The sequence below is a fragment of the Brassica napus genome, chromosome C2 (genome assembly GCF_020379485.1).
Source record: "Brassica napus cultivar Da-Ae chromosome C2, Da-Ae, whole genome shotgun sequence".
Taxonomy (NCBI): Eukaryota; Viridiplantae; Streptophyta; class Magnoliopsida; order Brassicales; family Brassicaceae; genus Brassica; species Brassica napus.
This window is the reverse complement of record NC_063445.1, coordinates 26,135,652-26,157,198: the sequence shown is the minus strand read 5'-3', so window position 1 is coordinate 26,157,198 and position 21,547 is coordinate 26,135,652. Positions and strand designations below refer to the sequence as shown.

The 21,547-nt window shown below is 33.8% G+C and overlaps 1 protein-coding gene and 2 long non-coding RNA genes across 6 annotated transcripts; 2 read left to right on the top strand and 1 right to left on the bottom strand.

Annotated features, from left to right (window-relative positions):
• The first annotated feature begins 9,242 nt into the window (after positions 1–9,242).
• LOC106379493 lies at positions 9,243–10,263 on the top strand. Its single transcript, XR_001276073.3, has 4 exons — positions 9,243–9,484; positions 9,719–9,790; positions 9,923–9,978; positions 10,147–10,263. It is a non-coding gene; the product is annotated as an uncharacterized LOC106379493 (long non-coding RNA).
• Positions 9,478–10,353, bottom strand: LOC111206301. The gene is made up of 3 exons (XR_002658497.2): positions 10,258–10,353; positions 10,083–10,176; positions 9,478–9,952 (listed from the first exon to the last, which is right to left on the bottom strand). It is a non-coding gene; the product is annotated as an uncharacterized LOC111206301 (long non-coding RNA).
• A 3,065-nt stretch (positions 10,354–13,418) lies between these two features.
• Positions 13,419–18,766, top strand: LOC106381396 (crustapain-like). Of its 4 annotated transcripts, XR_007319881.1 has the most exons (13): positions 13,420–13,675; positions 13,799–14,049; positions 14,129–14,275; positions 14,374–14,497; positions 15,760–15,794; positions 15,883–15,948; positions 16,028–16,246; positions 16,319–16,391; positions 16,488–16,906; positions 16,974–17,288; positions 17,378–17,518; positions 17,635–17,813; positions 18,037–18,760. XR_007319881.1 is itself a non-coding variant. In XM_048748456.1 (11 exons), exons 2-10 carry the CDS (start codon positions 13,834–13,836, stop codon positions 17,274–17,276), a joined length of 1,602 nt encoding a protein of 533 aa, XP_048604413.1. In that variant the 5' UTR covers positions 13,419–13,675; positions 13,799–13,833; the 3' UTR covers positions 17,277–17,288; positions 17,378–17,621. The 4 variants fall into 4 exon arrangements, 2 of the variants coding, with proteins under 2 accessions (XP_048604413.1, XP_048604412.1); XR_007319880.1 differs by having other exon boundaries at positions 17,635–18,766; XM_048748456.1 differs by lacking the exons at positions 17,635–17,813; positions 18,037–18,760 and having other exon boundaries at positions 13,419–13,675; positions 14,374–14,504; positions 15,767–15,794; positions 17,378–17,621.
• The last annotated feature ends 2,781 nt before the right edge of the window (positions 18,767–21,547 follow it).

The window sequence follows — 21,547 nt, the reverse complement described above, 5'->3', positions numbered from 1 at the left end:
TAGAGATTCACCCTAGGGGTGAACCCAAGAATAAGTCAAGACCAAATATGTGATATCTTTGGCAAACAACTTATTCTTGGGTTCACCCCCTAGGGTGAACCTCTAGGTTCACCAACCAATACGATTTCATTATTTTAAATTCGATATCTTCTATAAAAGGAAACAAAATGTTGTCAAGTTACATTATCTTTTTAAAATAAAAAGATAAAAAGAAATAAATTAAAAAGTAATAATTAAAAAATATATATTTTTAACATCGTCAGAAAAAAACTAAACCCTAAATCCTAATCCTTAAACCCTAAATCTAAAACCTAAACCCTTGGGTAAATTCTAAACCCTTGGATAAAACCTAAACTGTAAATCAAAACACTAAAGGTGTTATTCGTTTATATATTTTGGTTGATTTAGAAATTCATGTAGTATTTACAAATCCAAATAAAATATACAGATTTTTAAATTCTCTTGGATTAGTATTTATAAATCCAGAGGTTTTCCCTTGGATTTGAGTCTTTGTATTTTTAACAAAGAAAACCATGCAAATCCATTTAAATCCATTATGAAATCAAATCAATTATTAAATCCGTATGATTGAATAACACTTGATTTGAATTAGAATTTATAAATAATTAAACCAATAACACATGATTTCAATATGAATTTTAAAATCATAGAACCAATAACACTAGTTTAGTTTGGATTTCCAAATCCATTAAAATACACTAACCAATAACCCCTACTTAAAACATTCAAGGGTTTAGGGTTTAGGATTTAGAGTTTTAGTGTTTAGTGTTTTTGATTTGGAGTTTATTATTTATCCAAGGGTTTAAAGTTTACCCAAAGGTTTAGGGTTTAGGGATAAGGATTTAGGGTTTAGTATTTTGCTAACGAAGTTAAAAAATATTTTTAATATTTTTTCTGTAACTACTATTTTTTTACCTTTTTATTTTAAAAATATAATATAACTTGACAATATTTTGTTTATTTTTTTAAAAAATATCGAATTTGAAATAATGAAATTTTATTGGTTAGTGAACCTAGAGATTCATCTTATGGGGTGAACCCAAGAATAACTCAAACCATAAAGGATTTATAATCATTTATTTAATTTAGTTAAAAAGGCAGTGCAATTACTACAAATTCAAACATATCTATAAGTTTTCATATTCTGAACTTTAGGTTATTACTTTAGTCGAATGCAACCTAACTCACTACACACATAATTGAACATGTTCTTACCCTATAGAAATGGAAAATCCCCTATATATTATTTGAGAAGCATTACAACTTCTTTTTGTAGCCACATGTCATCACTAGAATGATTCTTAGAATCATTAAAGAAATATGTTGGTCCATCTAATTATATAATAAGCTTTTTATTAAACTAACAATAAATTCATCATTAATGTACTTTATTATTTCCTTAAATAAAATTTACGGAATTACCTAATATGGCTAAAGTATATATGGCAATTAATGATTTTGAATAATAAAGATTTGATAAAAAATAGTGTATCTTCTATCATATTTGTTTAATTTTAAGCTATTAAATAAATTAAATAACCACAATAACCATATAATAAAAATTTAGATTTTTATGTATATGTTATATTTTGAATTTTTACTAACGGCTATAAATTACTAAAACTGTTAAAAGTCTCACATTCAAATTTTATGATCCATGGTTTAAAATTTTTGTTATGACAAAATACAAACGATCACAAAAATTATATAAGTAAAAAGTCTAATTTAATTAATTAATAAGATTAATATATATATCATTTTAAATTAAACTATAAACCTTATAAAATAGAATATTTTAGTTTCAAAATTTGCTTTGAACAATTTTTTTGAACGATCATTGACAACTTATTTTTTTTAATTATAAATTACTAACACTATTAATCCCACAATGAAAATTTTGTTATCAGTAATTTAAATTTTTTACTATAAAAGATACAAATGATCAAAAAACTATATGAGTATAAATCAGTATTTAATAGACATTAATATTAAAAATATACTAAAATATATTATCTATGTTAGTATCATTTAAATTTAATAACATATCCTATCAAATAAAAAAAATTGGATTAATACAATTGATTTATATGTTTGCACCAATTTAATTATATTTTTAATAGTTACTGACTTTTAATTATTTAATATATATTTATTATTTTATAATATGTAAAAATATTTAATACATAAAATAATTTATATATATAATGTTGATCCCGCGCAAGGCGCGGGTCTTAACCTAGTAAATATATAAATGTCGACTTTCTTACCGGTGCGATTGTTCCCCGATCTGCGACCCAGCCACACACCACTGACATAATTCCCGATTCATAAATTCTAACCCGGACTTTCCAATACAGAAATTCATATTTGCAAAAGACTCATTCATGAGAGATAGATAAAGTTCCATTAAACTTAAAAACAGCACTACAAGAAAATGGTGAAATCCGATGGTCATTCTTATCGGTATTCTGTCGGAAAACAGCTATTCTGACAAAATTTCTACGAAAATGGTCGTCTATATGGTCGTCTAACAATATTCCGACAGAATCCGACGGTAATATTTCTGACGGAATTTTTTTTTCCGACAAAACCATACCGACGACCATTTTCATTACTATTATTGTTGGAGAAGAGTAGGGACATCTTCAATACCTTTTATGTATTCTTCCGTAAGCAAATTTGTGTTTGGATCAAAATGAGGTTTATTCATCCACGAATGATAATAATTTTCAGAAGACAAGATTGTTTTCCCCGGATTTGTAGTAACTAAAAAGAGTGAAGAGAGAATGAAAAGTGAATGAGGGCAGCTCGTATTTATAGAAGAAAGCTGCCGAAATGTCCGACGGATTTCCGATAAAATTTTAAAATTCGTCAGAATTCCGCCGGAAATTTCAAAATATTAAGCAGCTATAAAACGGTCATATTTCTCGTCAGAATTCTGCCAGACCTTTTGTCGGAAATTCATTAGAATTTAAATAAAATATTAGCAACGGTCAAAATTTTTGTCGGAGTGCGTTAGAATACACCGACGAAGTTTGAAATTAAACCAATTTAAAAGTTTTGCATATCGGTTATATATTTCCCTCGCCATTTCGTCGATATTTAGTCACAATATTCCGACGACTGTGGTTTTTCCGGAATTTCGTCGGTAATTACGGACAAAATACCGACGAATGTCAATTATGGACGGTCGTCTACTTACGAAATCACGTCGTTATTGCCCGACAAATTTATTGTCCGTCAGAGCCTCCGTCAGAATTTACCGTGTTTTCTTGTAATGTGCAGGAAACATTATTATTTGATAATACATTTTCATGTTTATATATATATGGTGTCGTAAAAACTCCAACGCTAATTAATGGCCGTGATCTTCACTGTCCAGTGTCTTCTTCACCATGCAAGATAAAAGCATCATATAGATTTTCATAATTTTGATGTGAATTTTTATTATCAGTAACTATCTGAATGATTTGCGATTACGTTTCATACCCAAGTTTATTTTTTGTTTTTGATATATAGATAACTAGTATACCTCCCGTGCTAATGCACGGACATTATTATTTTTGGGCAATGGCATTATTTATATACTAATATAATTTATCTACAAATTACATTGGAATTTTTGAAATTTAATTTGTTTTATAATTTTTTTTTAATATCTTATAGAACTCAAAATATATATAACATATTGATCTCTTCTTCATAACAAAAAAAAATCATTTGATGTGAAAAAAAAACTGAAAAACATAAATTTTGCACAAGTACAATAAAATACCAACCTTAATTTTGTAGATAATTAAAATTAGCATGGTTTATAATCTCTTTTTTTTCTTATAAGTGTATTTTCGGTTATCTTTAGTTGTATCTTGTACTTTTTTCATTTCCTATGCTATACTTAGCTCTCGCATTTCTGTTTCCAAGATACTCTACAAATTTGGTAACATGTATATTGATATGAAAGTAACAAAATAATATAACCCTACTTTTATAAAATTATAAACACAAAGTAAAAAGATAAGGAAGGCAGACCAACCTGATCAGATTAAGTCTTCATCCACGCAATAGACATGAATCTTTCTTGTTTCTCTATTACCCGAGTTTCTTAAACTTCATTTGCTGTCTTCTAGACTTCTAATTATTGTCACCTTTTCTCTTGAAGCGAGTTTCAAATCTCTTAAGAGACTTATTATTCTCGTTCCCTGAATTATTACCACCAACAAAATAAGCATATTCCATTAAATCAAAAACCGATATAATTAAATTTATCAATGTAGATTTTGCCTATTTCTATAAGAGCAAAAACAGCTATATATAGATTAGAAGACAAAAAGGCTTATAAAGTAGCATTTCAACATAATGCAGATTATGATTAGACATAATGAGTTTTGGCCCTTTTAGAGTTACTAACCTGGCTTTCATTTGCCAGCTTTGGAGACTATTATTGCCATCGTTTGGTCAGAATTTTGTAGACTCCATCGGGAGTGTGGATACGCTCATTAGAATTTTTCTATATATCACACTTTAGAGAGAGTTAGAAAACGTAACAAATAGTTTAGGAATTCACAATTTCTGAAAGCAAGTAGAGATCACCCCAAGCTAAAGGCAACGTGAGTTAAATATTCTTTAAGAAAACGGTTCTTAAAATTGTGAGATCATGGGTGTAGTTGTGAGAAATATTAGGAACTTTTATTTTATATAGAAACTTAAAATGTTTAAGCAGTTAATAGATGAATAGGTAATACTATAGTCACGAAAACTGGTTTTTGTATTTATTTCTTTTACTTTTATCTTTTTTCTTTAAATTATAAAACACATGCCGCATGTCAAAAATATTATTGGTATAGTGATTTGTGCTTTAGTATATAAGAGATAACTAAAACAGAAGTTGTTACATTTTGAGTAACTTTCATTTTCTTTGATGTATTTCTATAATATTATTTGAGAAGTCAATTTTCTATGTGTCGATCTTATGTTAATTCTGGTTGGTTACATTTTGAGTAACTTCCATTTTCTTTGATGTATTTCTATAATATTATTTGAGAAGTCAATTTTCTATGTGTCGATCTTATGTTAATTCTGGTTGGTTAAACTAATATCCTTAATGAATTAAAATATTAAATTTAAAATACTATTATTTATTTTTTATTTAGTTTTCTTTTTAAAATTTTCCAAAAAACATATACATATAATAAAAAGAAATGTCTTTAAAAAGTAAAACAAAAACAAACTGAAAAACGAAAATATATGTATATATAATATGATTTCATAAAAAAGGAAAAGTTCACAAAATAGTAATATTACATTTAAAATGTTTTTAAATAGCATAAAATATACTTATAAAGTAATAAAACACTTTATTTATATCTATATTTTCTTAGATGAAAAGTATAAATTTGTATATAATGTGATTTCATTAAAAACAATTTACACATATAATCTTGATATTAGAAAAGGAAATATTAATTCTTTTAAAAATAATTTTAAACAATACAAAAAAATTGAAAGTAATAGAAATATTTTTATATATCTATCTATTTTCTTAGATGATTGCATAAAATAATTAAGTAACATAAACTGATATATGTTTAATTGGCTAAAAATGGTTTATAATTCATATTATTGAAATGTTTTGTTTATTTTTCATATATTTAGTTGACTATAATATCTTTTAATTACAGCAAAAAATATCGATAAATTATATTTTACTTATATAATATTATTATCAAATACAATCACAATTTTTTTACTGCTTATTTTTAAGAGATATTAAAAAAACAAAATAAATTTTAAAAATAAACATCGTTTGATCAAATAGTTACAAAATAGTTTACTGAGTTAGATATATTATATTTTATCATTATTAAAATTATTTGTTATCTTAATATGAAATTTGATTTTAAATTTATTTTTTTAAGTTGTGGAACTTAATAGAACCATCATCAAACTATCAAAGCAAATCTGAATTCTCATTTTTAAGATTATTTAAAATAAATTTCAGTTTCCATTCAATAAATCAAAAGCATAAAGTTATTTAGAATTTATAAAATATTTTAATTATTGTAAATATTGATATGTGTTCCTTAGATTCCAAAAATGTATCAGCTATTTATGCATGTAACTTCCTATTGATCATCGCTTTATTTTCTAATATTAAAAAAACATCAAAATATAATTTGACAAATATTATGAAAATACATGCACATTTAAACGATAAATAAAATTTATTTTATTTGAATTAATTATAATAAAAATAATTATACTTCATTTTGAATCTGAAAGAATATATGTAACTTCAATATACTCGACTAATTCAATTTATATCTAAAATCATAGATTTAACTATGATAGGAATATATAATTTTATAAAAATTATAATTTATTTTATAAATATAAATCATAGGACAATTCAAAACATATTAAAATGAAAATAAAATATGAACCAATTATTACAATTTAGTTCTTTTGTAAAATTTATATATATGTATGAGACTTTAGAATATTATCGATATATTAATTTATGTAATTTAAAATTAAACATTTTAGTTTATTTTTTTATTTCATTCTAAGCACAATATAAGTTATACATAATCTTCATAAAATATATTTACATATCTAAGACAACAACCACGTAAATGCAAATAAGAAATTAATCAAAATTTTAATATATTTAGAATAAATAATATTACAGTTGAATTTAGAGATGCAATACAATTTACCTATTTGATAACTAAATTGACTGTAAAAACAAAAAAATCGATTAAATATAACATATATAAAATCATATGTATAATTAAAGTAACATAATATTATTAATATAAATGATGCATACAAATTATAAATTAAGTTAAAAGTAAATAACAATCAATTATTAAAAGTAAATATTTATACATGTGCATGAGTACGGAAAAATCACCTAGTATATATATATGTATTAACGTAAATATCAGGAGTATAAAATAAAGAGTAATTGCACTCCATATACACATATAATTAAGAGTAATTGCACTCCATATACACATACAAGTATAACCTTGATATTTTCAAGAATGGAACTTCTACTGTAGGGGTAGACATTTTACCCAATACCCAAACCCGTATCCGAACCCGACCCAAAATATTCGATCCAAAATCCGAACCGAAATAGCAAAATACCCGAATGGGTATTGATTTAGGATAGATTGGATATCTGAACCCGAATGGATATCTGAAGATAACCGAACATATGTATACTTACCCTTATATTTCTAGTTTACATCTCTCATTTTATTTAAAATATTTATATTGATATTACACATACTTTAAAGATCATACAATATACATATAATTACGGAAAAAATGATTTGACACTCATTTAAAATGCATATCAAGCTTTTTGTTTCTTGTATATACAAAAGTTACATCCAAAATTTAAAAACAATAGCCAAATTAATGTCTATTTATTTTTGAAATGTTATCTCTAAATTTATTAATCATTCAATCTATTTAAAAAAATCAGTTAAGTGAAATCTATATTTTTAAATACAAACACTTAAAATGATTTTTTCAAAATCTAAATATCTGACCCGACCCGAAATAACCAAACCCGAACTAAAAATATTCAAACTTGACCTGAAATATATAAATACCCGAATGAGTTCTATACCCCATACCAAAATAACCAAAAGTCCAAAATATCTGAATCTGAACAACCACCCTTATCCTACTATACTTTCGTAACTAGGATAAGATCTGCGTCTTGTGCAGGGTGAATTTATATGAAAATTATTTAAGAAATATCATATGGAAAAATTAAATTTATATTCTTGATCGAATAAATATTTTTGGCCCTTAAATATTTTTTTAAAATTATTTATTAATTATTTAATTTATTTATTGATGAGCTGATCCTATTTTAAAAATATTTTAGGTCAAAAATTCATTTATTGCATAAGAACTTAACGTTTAGGCCGAAGAATCTCAGGCCTACTATTTGGTTACAATGAAAATATGAGAGTTTGGTCTTATATCATGGTTTAGCAATTTAAAAGTTCATTATGGTTATGAGAAGTTTATGTTCACGTGCCAATCCTAAATATCTTCAATATTTTTCTCAATTTTGTGTCGTTCTTTTCATTTTGGTTATTGTTCGATATAAATATTAATTTTTGAGTTTATTCTCATTTCTTTATTTTGTTTTGGCTTCAGATTTAGAAAATGTTTAAGATTTAAAATTATTAAAGAGATACATACTTAGGTTAAGATCCGCACCTTGAGCAGAATAAATATTTTATATTTATTACTTATTTTATGTTTTCTGCATATTATGAAATAATAAAATAATAATTATATATTAAATAACTAAGAAATCAGTTACTATTATGTAATAAATTGGTGTGCGCATATAAATCAAATGATCGCTCTTGTTTATTCGCAATCATTTTAGGGTAAATAAATCAAAACAATCAATCTTATCTATCGTATATGATATATAATTAAATTTAAATGATACTAACATAGATATATAGTATTCTTTAAATATGGATATTTATTAAATGAGGTTTCTACTCATATGATTTTATGATTATTTGCATATTTGTGTAACAAAATTTTACACCAACAATTTTTTTTTAATGTGGAATGTTTAGTGGTTTCAATAATTTTTAACTATTTAAAAAACAATAAAGATTTCAAAATTAAAATATTAACTTTTCAATATATGTTCAACGTAGATATCAAAATATAAGTATGTATTTTCATATGATGTATATAGTTTAATTTAAACGATATGAAATATATATATATATATATATATATATATATATTAATATAAACACCTATTAAAATAAAATTATTTATTCATATGATTTATAATCATTGTATCTTATTATAGAAAAAAATTTAAACATTGATCACAAAAGTTTATGTGAAACTTTTAATGGTTTTAGTAATTTATACTCGTTTTGAAAAATTCAAAATACAACATATAAAAAAAATCTAAATTTTTATTATACAACATATACAAAAAAAAAAAAATCTAAATTCTGGTAAATTTCTAAGGTCAGTGGTAGCTCTCCGCCTGCTAATGTTCGGATTTAGAGTTTCCAACTAGGTTGCTATGTTTTTGTTGGGGGCGCACACCTTTCCTCTAGTATAATGGTTGAAGACTGCAAGAGGACCACTGGGATCGCTTTCTGGGTCAATGTAAGGAAGGTTTTGAGCTCATAGGGATTTTTCAATGCGGACTGTCCTCTTCTAAACTCTCCGTAAAGGCCAGTCGCCCTGGTAACAATATTGCTCTGTTGCAGAGCAGAGAATGCGAGCTCATCACGCCAAGTCACAAGCTTTAGACAAGGGTCATCCGCTCCTGACTGGTGTCTTCTCATTTCGTAGTTGTCTAGTAAGCGAAGATCGAACTTGAGAGAGACAGGTTCACGCTTTCATCATCATCACGATGCTTTTCTATCTCTATCTACTGGAACATGAGGTAATATTCATTTTTGTCACACTTCTTAATTTTACCTCATGCATTGCAGAACTACCATTGATTTGAACCTAAGTGGCTGCAAGGTATCTTAATCTATATTCTTGGGAGTTTTATTTTTGATGAGTGCTGTAATTATAGCAAATGTTTTAAATACATAGATTCCTCTCCTCTCTCCCCCGTGTGTTCTTTGTATTGGATGAAATATCTGAATTGTATGTGCACTAATCGCTGCAGAGCATAACGGACAAAGGTATGCAGCTGGTAGCTGAAAGTTATCAAGACTTGAGAGTCACTGAATATCACTAGGTAAGTAAAATTGTTGCTTGGCCCCATTGTTATTTTGTGGTGGTGACACTGTTGAATACATTGTTATTTGAACATTTCTCGTATCTGGTCTTGTTGTTTATAATATCGCTAATAAGACCACTACATTTGCAGTTGAAGGAAAACTGAACGAGTTACTAGATCCTGTGGGAGGGAAAAACAGTAAAAGGGTAAGTGGTCTATGGAATTTTCCCACTTCAATTAGTTGTAGCTAGGCAAGGTTAAAAACATCATCTTTTGCATGAAGGAATTCAAAGGTGTTCAAGAATTTGACCTGCGTTTTCTTAGTAGATTTATTGTACTCTGCATCTCTTTGCCTGATGTGTTTCTCTGTGAAGCTATTGCAGCAGTGGATGATTCTCGATGCCCTTTTGAAGACAAAGCCAGGAACTGTTTTAGTACTATGAATATGTTTTAGTGGGGACGTAATCAAGAAACAAGAATGGTACCGTCTTATCTTCTTTTGGTTTGGTACCGACGCCTGTCTGTCGTATGAATCTTTTCTTACCTGGTAAAGATGAATTAAACATGTAGGTCAGCAAATGTTGCATAATATCATGAAACATTGTAGCGGAGAAGCCCCCTCCCCCACACCCAATACTCTGTAAAAACTGCTGAAGGTACATTCCTTGTAACCTGCTGCTTCTGTTAATAAATTGGTCAGAAAACACTTGGCATTGTTAAGTAAATGATAGTTTTCAAGTTCAATATAATATTACTCAAAACTTCAATTTCTGAGGTATATATTGTATCTATAGGCCTCATTTGACACACCAAATAGGACAGGATGAATCAGATGCACATGGCTGTGAGGGGGCCAAAAAGGGGGGGGGGGGCGAAGACAAGGAACATAAGAGCAAATTTGGCAGGTGGTCAGTGATTCAATATTGGTGAAAAATAAAAAACCATCATATTAGTTTTGACATTTATTGAACTCTTGATTGTGCTTCTCTTACCCGCAGTTCTGCAGGTAGGAATGTCAAACAGGTTGATCCGTCCCGTCCCGTACCGCAGCGGGCTCTTCTTCGAACGGGTCACGGCGGGTCAGGTCCGCGCGGGCTGCGGTCCTCAAAATGGCTGACCAAACCCGTACCGCAAAACATGTAAGCCTTTGCGGATCGGCCCGCGGGACATAGAATTACAAACAGACATATGACTCCTGAACGCTTCAAGACATGATTCAGGACGCTTTATCAGTTTCATGACGCATCAGTAAGTGAGTTTAGTCGAGGATTGAACTGGATAAGGCAATACCCTTGTTAGTTGAAGATTTTAGTTGGATCAAAACACTAGTTTATTTACTTTTGTTAGACTCCAAACATTTTTAAAATAAACAGTACTTTAGATGTTGAATCCAAATATTATAACTCATAAGTTCATAACAAATGCTTTAGTTTTCTGAATCCAAAATTAAATAAAACCAACACCAAATCAAAGATGCGAATCCAAAAAATAGATTAAAAAAAACACCAATCACACTTCTTGTTCTTCATCTTTATCACCAATAAGCGACAAAAAGATGTAAATTTCTCTTCTTCACCATCAACTTCATCTTTTGCAAATAAGAATAATAGAAGTAAGTTAAAGATATATTGAAGCCTAAAACTCCAAAATGTATGATAATGTGAACAAATACATATAGGCAAAACTATGAAGAACTCATGGCGGGAACTAGATCTTCTTCTTCGGTGGAAAGTGAGTTTTCAAACTTCTTATGATGACTCGAAGAAGCTCCATTGGTGCAGATTGAAGGCGCTTGGGAGACCAGAAGCATCATCGACCCTAAAACCACCATCACCGGAGCTACATAACGTCGAATCACCTTCTCTCTCTCTCTCTCTCTCTCTAAATGTTTTAGACGAAAGCAGAAATAGGGACTTAGGGCTGCGGGTCTTCAAAATCCCGCAGGTTAAGCTCATCCCGCTTTCGACCCGTCCCGCTTTTGATCCGTCTCGCTTTCGACCCGTCCCGCTTTCGACTCGTCCCGCTTTCGACCCGTCCCGCTTTGAACCCGTCCCGCGAGGCCCGCAATTTTGCGGGCTTACCAAATGGAGGCCCAATCCCGCCCCGCAGCAAGCCTTTACGGGCCAGGCCCGCGGTCCAGGTCCTTGATTGCCATCCCTATCTGCAGGTAACAAAAAGGCGTGCTTCTCTTACCCGCAGTTCTGCAGGTAACAAAAAGGCGTGCTTCAAGGCCTATTAAAACAAACCAGTTTCTTCATAGTAAAAATCAAACAACTGGCGAGGTTCAAGGAAGCTGAAGATGCTCTAAAGATCCGTCAAACAGTCATCAACTGTTTAGAGAGAGCGTCTCTTCCTGATATCTCTGAAGAAGATTCTACATTTCGTTGTGGTTAGTGGATGACCCACTGGGCATCATTCTCCAAGAACTGCAGAACCATTTGCATCTGTCACATCATCATCAAGGGCTGCAGCAACCTTGGTTCGAAAAAGCGAGCGTTTCTGGCTCCGTGGTGCTAAGCGCCTCATGGCGAGGACCTCAACGCTTCGGGACCCCATTGCCAGACGAGGTACATAGATCCCCGCTTTTCCTCGATTTTCCTCGCTTTTTTTTATTTCCTTATAGCGCTAAAAGCGGTGATTTGTTGTACCTATATTAAAAAGAATTGATTCAAAATTGTACACTTAACAAAACGGTTTAGGAAGAATATCTAGTATATCTAAATATAATATTATCACGTATTAGGCGTGTAGAGGAGGGGTATCCACAATCCCACTAACTTAGCACACAATCCCACTAACCCTGTTTTATCTCCTATATAATAACCTTACAAACCGTAAGTTAAACTCATTAGCTTCTCTTCTCTTGAACTTACCGCAGTAGCATATCATTTTTGCAAGGTTTTTAGTTGATAGTATTAGTAACTCTCTTCTTTTGCTATTGGTGTTTTTATTTGCTTTTGAATTTGCTTCTGAATTTGGTGTTTTAATTTGGTATTTCCAGTTGGTGTTTTTCTATATGAACCTTTGAGTTTTATTATATCTATTTGGTGTTTTTGGTTTTCTACATGTCTTAGCTTTCTTATGTTAACGTAATATATATATATGGTTTTGTAGTTACCTCTTTTTGTTGCAGGTGGACAAAGCGCTCGCTTTGCGGTGCCATGGCGCTAGGCGCTAAGCTCCAACCTCATCGCTTCAATTTGTCACACGCTTTTTCGAACCAAGGCATCAACTGAAACAGCTTATATATCTGAACCTAAATCCACCTATAAATGTGCTTTTCTTTCACTTGGTAGAGTATATATTGTAATTTATTTTGGTTATATAACACAACAAGAACAAAACCTTTGTACTATAATTTAAATGTCACAAGTGTGTGTGTAAACCGATATAAGTCATTGCAGATATGTGTTCGGAAAAACTTAGTACAAACAAACTGATGTATATAAAATGATCAAAATTTCTCCCCTGAAATATGGAACAGGAGAGCAAATTTGGCAGGTGGTTAGTGTTCAATATTGGTGAAAAATAAAAAACCATCATATTAGTTTTGACTTTCAAACGACGTCGTAGGTGTAAATATTTTAGACAAACATTTAACGACGCCGTTTCGGTCTGTGAAATTAGGGTCAAAACATTTTACGATTTGTGAAATTAGGGGGGGGGGGGTCTCAGAAGGAAGAACGCCGCAGCGAACGAACAGAGCCAGAGAGAGAGAGAGAGAGAGAGAGTGAGAGTGAGCAGTGAGCTATGGCTGATTTCGACATAGTTGAGCTTCGGAAACGATATGAACTGGTCTGTCAGAGTTTCCCCTCCATTCCTTCTGACCTCAAACGCGAATACGAAGAGGTAGAAGGTTTCGTCCAAAAATGTCTGGAGTTGAAGGAGGAACGTTTCACCTATGTGAGTCTGTCTGTCTGTCTGTCTAATTTGATGATTGTCTGTGTTCATATTACTTTTATTCCAATTAGCAGCTGTCTACTAAACATTTATTTTATTTTTTAAAAATCTTTTTTCTCGCTAAAGAGCTGAGGGATCTATTAAACAATACTGCTACGATTATGGGCGGTCTAGCATATAATATTATAGAAGAGGCTACATTCAAAAGTGCTACTTTGATTGGTCTCAATGCTGAGCTCGATCCTTTCAAGACTCGTTTATCTACCTGTGCATCTGCAGTCCGAGAATTTGAACACTCACGAGTGCTTCTCACTGATGATCGAGTTGCTCATCTCAAAGCTCATGTGGAAGAGAAGTATGCTTTGTATCGTGATTGGGTACGTTTTCTCCACTATGATAATAAATGTTGGTTTGATTCCATTATGATAATGTTGGAAATACTTGTGTGTGATTCAGTACGATCAAGATGCCCCGTTGAGGAAACTAAAACGAGATATGTTGAGGCTGCAACACCCTTTTCGCCAACAGCTGGATTCGCTCCATCAGAAAATCTCCAACAACTCTTCAGTCAAAATCCAAATTAACCAACTTGTGGATCAAATGGTGAGTTACTCTATTTTAGTGAGGAAAAAATAGAGTGTCATTGGAGAGGGTCTGAGCACTTCTCCACCATAATTAACTTCCTCTTTTTTTTTTTTCAGAGTAAACACATGGAAACGTGGCCGACCGAGAAACACGTAAAAGACGTAGTGGAGGATTTGAAAACCAAAGTCAAAGGATATGATTACGTTTCTCAATCATTACATACAGATAAGAATCGTCTCATCGAGCTAGGGATGTTAACTAGAGGGTTAGGGCCCAACCCTCCTTTGTTTATTATAAGTCCAGTCCTATTTTAACCCAACCCTATTTTAACCCTATTATAATAAAGGGTTAGGGCTGGTACCAGGGTTAACTCATTTAATTGAAAAAAATATTTCATTTATTTTTGTTCTTAAATTTTAAAGATAAAACTAGAAAAATTAAGATATGATATCATTCTTTCCTCCAATTTGTTGAGCATCAAAATCAAAAGTTTTCTTCCCAAAATCGCAAAATCGAGTTTTTGCTTCACAACTAAGAATAAAGTTTTTCTGTCAAAAAAACAAAAATTGTGTTTTTTTCCGCCAAAACCTAATTTGAGTTTTTCCACCAAAACCACAAAATCAAGTTTTCCCGTCAAAACCGCAAAATCGAGTTTTCCCGCAAAAACCGCAAAATCGAGTTTTCTTGTCAAAACCGGCAAATCGAGTTTTCCCGCCAAAACTGTAAAATCGCGTTTTCCCGCCGAAACAGCAAAATCAAGTTTTCCGCCGAAACCGGCAAATAAGGTTTTCCCGCCGAAACCGCAAAATCGAGTTTTTTCCCTCAAAACCGCAAAATTGAGTTTTCCCGCCAAAACCGAAAAAATTGAGTTTTCCCGCCAAAACCGCAAAAATGAGTTTTCCCGCTGAAACCGACAAATCGAGTTTTCCCGCCAAAACTACAAAATTGCGTTTTCCCGCCGAAACAGCAAAAACGAGTTTTCCGCCGAAACCGCAAAATCGAGTTTTTTCGCCGAAACAGCAAAATCGAGTTTTTCCGCCAAAACTAAAACCGCAATATCGAGTTTTCCCTCCAAAACCGGCAAATCGAGTTTTTCCGCCAAAACCGTGAAATCGGCAAATCGGGTTTTCCAGAAAAACTTAATTTTTCGTTTTCACGGAAAAACTCGATTTTGAAGTTTTGACGAAAAACTCGATTTTGCGTTTTTGGAGGGAAAAATCGATTTTGTTGTTTTAGTTGAAAACTCGATTTTGCGGTTTCGACGGAAAATTTCGTTGTTTAGTTTTTGGCGAGAAAACTCGACTTTTTTTTGGTGACAAACATTATTAAATATTGTATAATAATTGTGTGAATCAAAATTAAAAGGGTTAGATTTTAAACCCTGGTCCTATTAGGGCCGACCCTGTTTAAACCCTGTTTAAAAAATGAGGGTTAGGGTTACACAAGGGTTTGCAGGGTTAGGGCTAACCCTGTTAGGTTGAGCCCATATTAACATCCCTACGTCGAGCTCCAAGAATCTCTTGAGAGGTTAATAACGGTATAAACAATTATTCCTCTTCTTCAAAACTCTCACTTTCTTACAACTATTACATTTATTCATTTTCATTCTTCTTATTACTCAAAAGGATGTGATCGGGTTGATAGATAGATTACTGGACATTAAAAAGGAATACGATGTCAAGCTTTTCAGGGTTAGTTTTCTTATTTGAATTTTTACATGTTTTCATTTTTGTTTAGTTACTGCTACTGAGCTACTTGCTTTCTGTGCAGATTTATACCATCAGAAAAGAAGACTTCCATGAACTAGACGCTTACCTCTTTGGTCCTAGGGCACCTAAGTCACCTCAATCCTCGAAATTCTTTCTTCAAGTGACAAAATTTGTCCCGATCAACAAGCTTGTACTTCTCCTAGCTGCAAAACCTATCTCGGATATCACCATTGTAGAATGCCGAGATCACATCCAGTTTGCATATTTAAAAACCGCTGAGGTAAAGTTTAAGTTTCTTCTATACAATAGTTGGAAAGAAAATCAATTTCTCTCTTATTTTCAATACTAACAGGAAGGAGACATACTGGTGACAGAAGATGAATGGGTAAAACTCATGGGACCCGTGAAAAACCAACTAGAACACGGTAATTCTTTTTAAGTTTCCAATTAAGAGTTCTGAATAACTAACATCTGTATCTTTACTGTGTTAACATCCTCTGTATTCTACTTCTTTTCAATAGATATTTGCTGGGCATTTGTCACCGCGGAGCTAGTGAGCGCCGTCAGAGTCAGACACATCTATAAATATGACCCCACCGTTGTGGAATACTCCTGTCGGGACCTTGTCGATTTCGTAGATCATCAGAAACGTTCCGAAGAGAAGACGAAGGAGAAGTCGGGCAACAAACACTTTTGCTATGCGCACGGATTACGCGAAGGCTTTGAGTACGTCAAAGTTAATGGCATCCTAAGGGAAGAATCCCGTCCGTTTGAAGCCAACTGTAGAGAAGAAGTACTTACACGCCATGGGTCTAACCTCGGCTACATTGGAGAGGTAGTCTCCTTGACTACTGTCAAAGAAGTTCTTCAGACGCTTCAAAACCACCCTGTTGCTGGATGCATTCCCGTCTTTGAACCAGACTACAGCTCTATTAATGATGTAAGTGTATTATTCAGTTGTGTCTTGTTCTTTTTCTTGTTCATAACAATTTATGTTAATTTGGCAGCAACTGTACTACGGCCCTACATCTCCACTCTCACGTTACGAAACCATGCATGCGATCAGCTTTGTTGGCGCTGGAGGAGTCAAGGAAGGTGAGAAGCATGTGAATGCTAGATCCAGTCACGGTGTTAACTTCGGCAAAGACGGCTATTTCAAAATTTGCTTCCAGCACGTGATAATCTGCCTCACCCGTGGACACCACATGAGGTATCTTGAAGACCCGGTTCTTCTTCCTTGCAGATTTGTATACCCAGAGCTCCTATCTCTAGAAAAGGACAAAGAGAAGAGAAGAGACGACACGATATAGATCTCTTTCTTGGTATGCCAGAGTTCTTAAATCTCTTTGAATTTTTACTTTGAAGAATCTTAGTTTCACTCAGACTTATCTTCTTTTCTTTGGACTTTCAGGAGGGTGATTTTGGCAGTGAAGCTGTAGCTATGGCTCATAAACTCTTTTAATTATTAGTATGTTTTCCTACTGTCTGTTGACCTGAACAGCGCTTAGGGTTATTATGTGTGTTGGTGGATCGTTCATTGATTTAACAAAGGGTATGTCTGGATCTGAGAAGAAGAGGATTATGTTTGCTAGATTTGTCAAAACCTTGTTTCTGAGTAAACGATCTTTTAGATAATAATACTTCTCTTGGAAAAATAAAACGTAGCAGTGTCTCACCGGTTAAGGAAGAACAAGATCAGCTGTCCAGAACAATTGCATCAGCGAGTCACAGCAGTAACCTGTTTCTTCATCAAGCCTGAGACGGCACATTAAGGCTTGTGGAAGGACAAGGTGCACCCACGGTTGTTTCCAGCTGTACACACCATGAGCATGAGCGTCACAGTCAAGGTAACCACAAAACTTAGTTTGGTAGCCATTTTCTCTGAAGATTGATATGCTTGAGATTTGTTTGTGTTTGGTGATAACCGTAGAGAGTTTAGTTTATATAGAGACACTTGGGGCCTTGACTGTTACATGCAAATGGTAGAACGAAAAGGCTAAAGTAATTACATAGGAAACTCGTTAACTAGAGAACATAGTGTCTGGATTCAAGGGTTAACAACATTACTAGGCTTGAACTTGAGGGACAAAGGCTGTGGTGAGGAGGCAAGAGCATGTTCATCACCATTCTTGTGGTCAGAGTCATTGTCGTCATCAGAGTAACCTTGGAGCACGTCACCTTCTTGAGGAGTGAAACCAAGAAGAGCACCAATCATAGTAGACCAGCACTTGAGAGAGTCCAACGGTTCTGTAACACCCAGGTCCAGTGTAATAAGTCTCACCGGTTAAGGAAGAACAAGATCAGCTCTCCAACAGTGTTGAAGCTGCATCAGTGAGTCCCAGCAGTAACCTGTTTCTTCTTCATCAGCGGTAGACAACAACGTATAATACTAAATCTTTTATAATGATTCAAAGTCTCAGACTTCAGACTATAGTCTCTTAAGCTTCAGCATCAGCTTCACCCTCTCAACTGCATCCCTCGTGTTTCTTAACCTGAATGTTCTTCTCTTCATCCATGAAAGTACAACATACACACTTTCAACCAGAAAATGCCCCTGAAAGCACAAAACACATCCAGAAAAATTCAATTATATATATGACATTCAAGCACAAAACAGAACAGACTGACTACGTTACAGACAAGAAAACAGTAAAGTAAAACCCATCATCAAGTTAAGAAAAGATGCAGAACACCAATTCATCAAACTAAAAACAAGACACAACAATAGCAAGACTAAACATTACAACATTCTAAACGACACACACCAGTAGCAAGACTATAAATTACACTAAATCGGTCCTGAACACACGTATCTGATAATCATTAACTAGAAAATCTTGAAAGTATTAGAGAAATAAACTATCAAAACAGAGCATCTAGCAAACAGAAATCAAACAATCACGAAAACATAAACTAAGATTTGGGTATTACCAGAACATGATCGATTCCAAGTCAGTATCAATAGCTGAAACTTTGTTCTGTGGTCCACAGAGTCTAATCTTTCTTTATTTCCTTGTTTTTTTTAATTTAGAAATGTGTGCACTGTCACGTGCTTATGATAGCTATTCTTGCTTCTGTTGTGGGAACCATCATCAGCACTTTCTCAATAATAAACCCAGAGCCAGTCTCTTGGGTGCTTCCCTCGATTGTCTGGATGATGCTCTTGGTTCTCTGCACTGCTGTTACTATTGGGTTTAGATAATGTCAAACACCTGGGAAATGCATCGGGGTATAAAGATTCTTTTCACCAGTCGGCTCAAGAGATTCTGTTCTTGAAACTTTGCTGTTGGTTGCAGGTTTGGCTGTAATGGCGGTTATGCTGGCACAAGTGATGTAGCATACATCCCATTACGATTTAGCTTTGGCTTTTCCTTATTTCTTGTCTTGCAAGTTTACTTATTCTTTTAGGATAATTTCCTTTTCTTATTCGATAAAGGATATGTTATAAATCCTTTATCTCATTGGCTTTGGTGTTTTTCGTTTTATATATAAGTTGATGCCTTGACATTGTAAGGGAACAACTTCTTTGCATTAATATAATTTCAGAGCTTTTATAAACTCTAAACCTTGTTCTCGGATAGAGCTTCGTCTCTCAACGATCTCAAGAAGGCACGTCACCTAGGAATTCTCAGAATCAATAGGTTTCTTGCGCTATACGTAATCCAGGCTACACCAGTTGGTATCAGAGACTCTCGGTTTTTGATTTCTTAATCAAGCCAGACGATCTTTTATTTACTTCCGCACAACCTCATATCTCACCATCATCATCAACCATGCCACCTCGCAAACAAACACAAGAAGAATTTCAAGAAGAAATTCGCAATACCCTAGAAACATTCACCACGGGTTTACACGAAACCCTTATTAATGTTATTGAGACCGCCCTAACAACCGTCATGCAACGACAACAACAACCTCCAGTTAACCCTGCTAACCGTCGTGCAGCAGAAGACAATTCTGATAACGACATGGCTGAAAACCTTTTTGCCGACAATAACAATCAGGTACGTCGTAACCAAGTTCGCATCGCCCCTCCAGCTGATCATCAACTCAATCGACGAGAAACTCACGCTGAAGAACGACGATGGGATTCCGGGTTTCGAGTGGAAATACCAGAGTTCTCAGGCAACCTCAGCACAGAAGAATTCTTGGATTGGTTAAGTTCAATCGAAGAAATTCTGGAATTCAAAAGAATTCCCGAAGATCAATGTGTTCCATTGATCGCCTACCGTTTTAAAAGCCGTGCTATGGCCTGGTGGCAACAGATTAAAGAATCCCGACGCCGAGCAGGTAAACCACGCATTGACACATGGGAACGTCTTAAGAAACATATGCGCCGCGCCTTTCTGCCCTACAACTACGAAAGAACTCTATACAACAAACTACAATCTCTTCGCCAAGGAACAAGAACCGTCGAAGAATATGCAACAGATTTCTTTCACATGGTGGCTCGTACAACACTCGCCGAAACAGAGGATCAGCTTGTCTCGCGTTTCATCGGAGGTCTACGCTTTCAGATTCAGACCGCGTTACAACAATTCAACCCTCTCACCGTCTCTGAAGCTTATCAACGCGCATTAGCAATGGAGATTCAATACCGATCATCATGGAACACCGGTAGTAATCGCACTCGAACAACTACTCCAAATACTAGCACGTCATGTACTTCAGATACAGCCCAAACTCACCAAACAACAACTCGACCAGTTACTGCAACGAACACGGACTCAATTGCTCAAACTCGTCCTGCTCGTACCGGTGCTATCCGTTGTTTCACGTGTGGTGAAACCGGCCATATCCAAACAGCGTGTCCAAACAAACATCGACGAGGTCTCTTAAATCAAGACGTCAATTTTGATGAAGAACCAAAGTACGATACTGATGAGACAAAATCACAAACAGAGGAAGAAACAGAGTTTATCGCAGGAGACACGGGAGCTCATGCACTTGTTCTTCGCCGCAACTGTTTATTACCTCGCGCACCAGAGGAATCCTGGCTGCGTACAAATTTGTTTCGTTCAACTTGTACGATCAATGGGAAAATCTGCAAACTCATTATTGATTCAGGAAGTTGCACCAATGTCATCTCCGCAATGGCAGTTAAGAAGCTGGAATTAAAAACCACTGCTCACCCTGTTCCATACAAGTTAGCATGGCTCAGCAAAGGTATCGATATTACAGTCTCACGACAACTCGTGCTATCATTCTCCATAGGATCCTACCTCGATACAGTCTGTTGTGACGTTGTGCCCATGGACGCATGCCACCTCCTCCTAGGACGACCCTGGCAGTTCGATAAGGACGTCACGCATCGAGGAAAAGAGAACACATACAGTTTTGAGTTTAAGGGCCGCACTATAACGTTGCTGCCATCTCCAGAACAACAAGCACCTACTGATTCAACGGCTACAACGAGCACACCTCAAATTAAACAGAGACGACGCTGCTTACTGTACCTAAAGCAGAATTCGAAGCTCACTTACGAGATACTGAAGTCGTATGGGCCCTGGTGGCCAATACAGAAGCTACACCTCACCCGAATACTCTACCACCAGCATTCACAGCTCTTCTAGATTCTTTT

Excerpts from the sequence above, each read along its gene's own strand:
- LOC106381396 (XM_048748456.1), top strand. The coding sequence starts at position 13,834 with ATGGGCGGTCTAGCATATAATATTATAGAAGAGGCTACATTCAAAAGT. Across the intron at positions 14,276-14,373 it reads ACCAACTTGTGGATCAAATG|AGTAAACACATGGAAACGTG; the intron begins GTGAGTTACTCT and ends TTTTTTTTTCAG. Across the intron at positions 16,247-16,318 it reads CATATTTAAAAACCGCTGAG|GAAGGAGACATACTGGTGAC; the intron begins GTAAAGTTTAAG and ends CAATACTAACAG.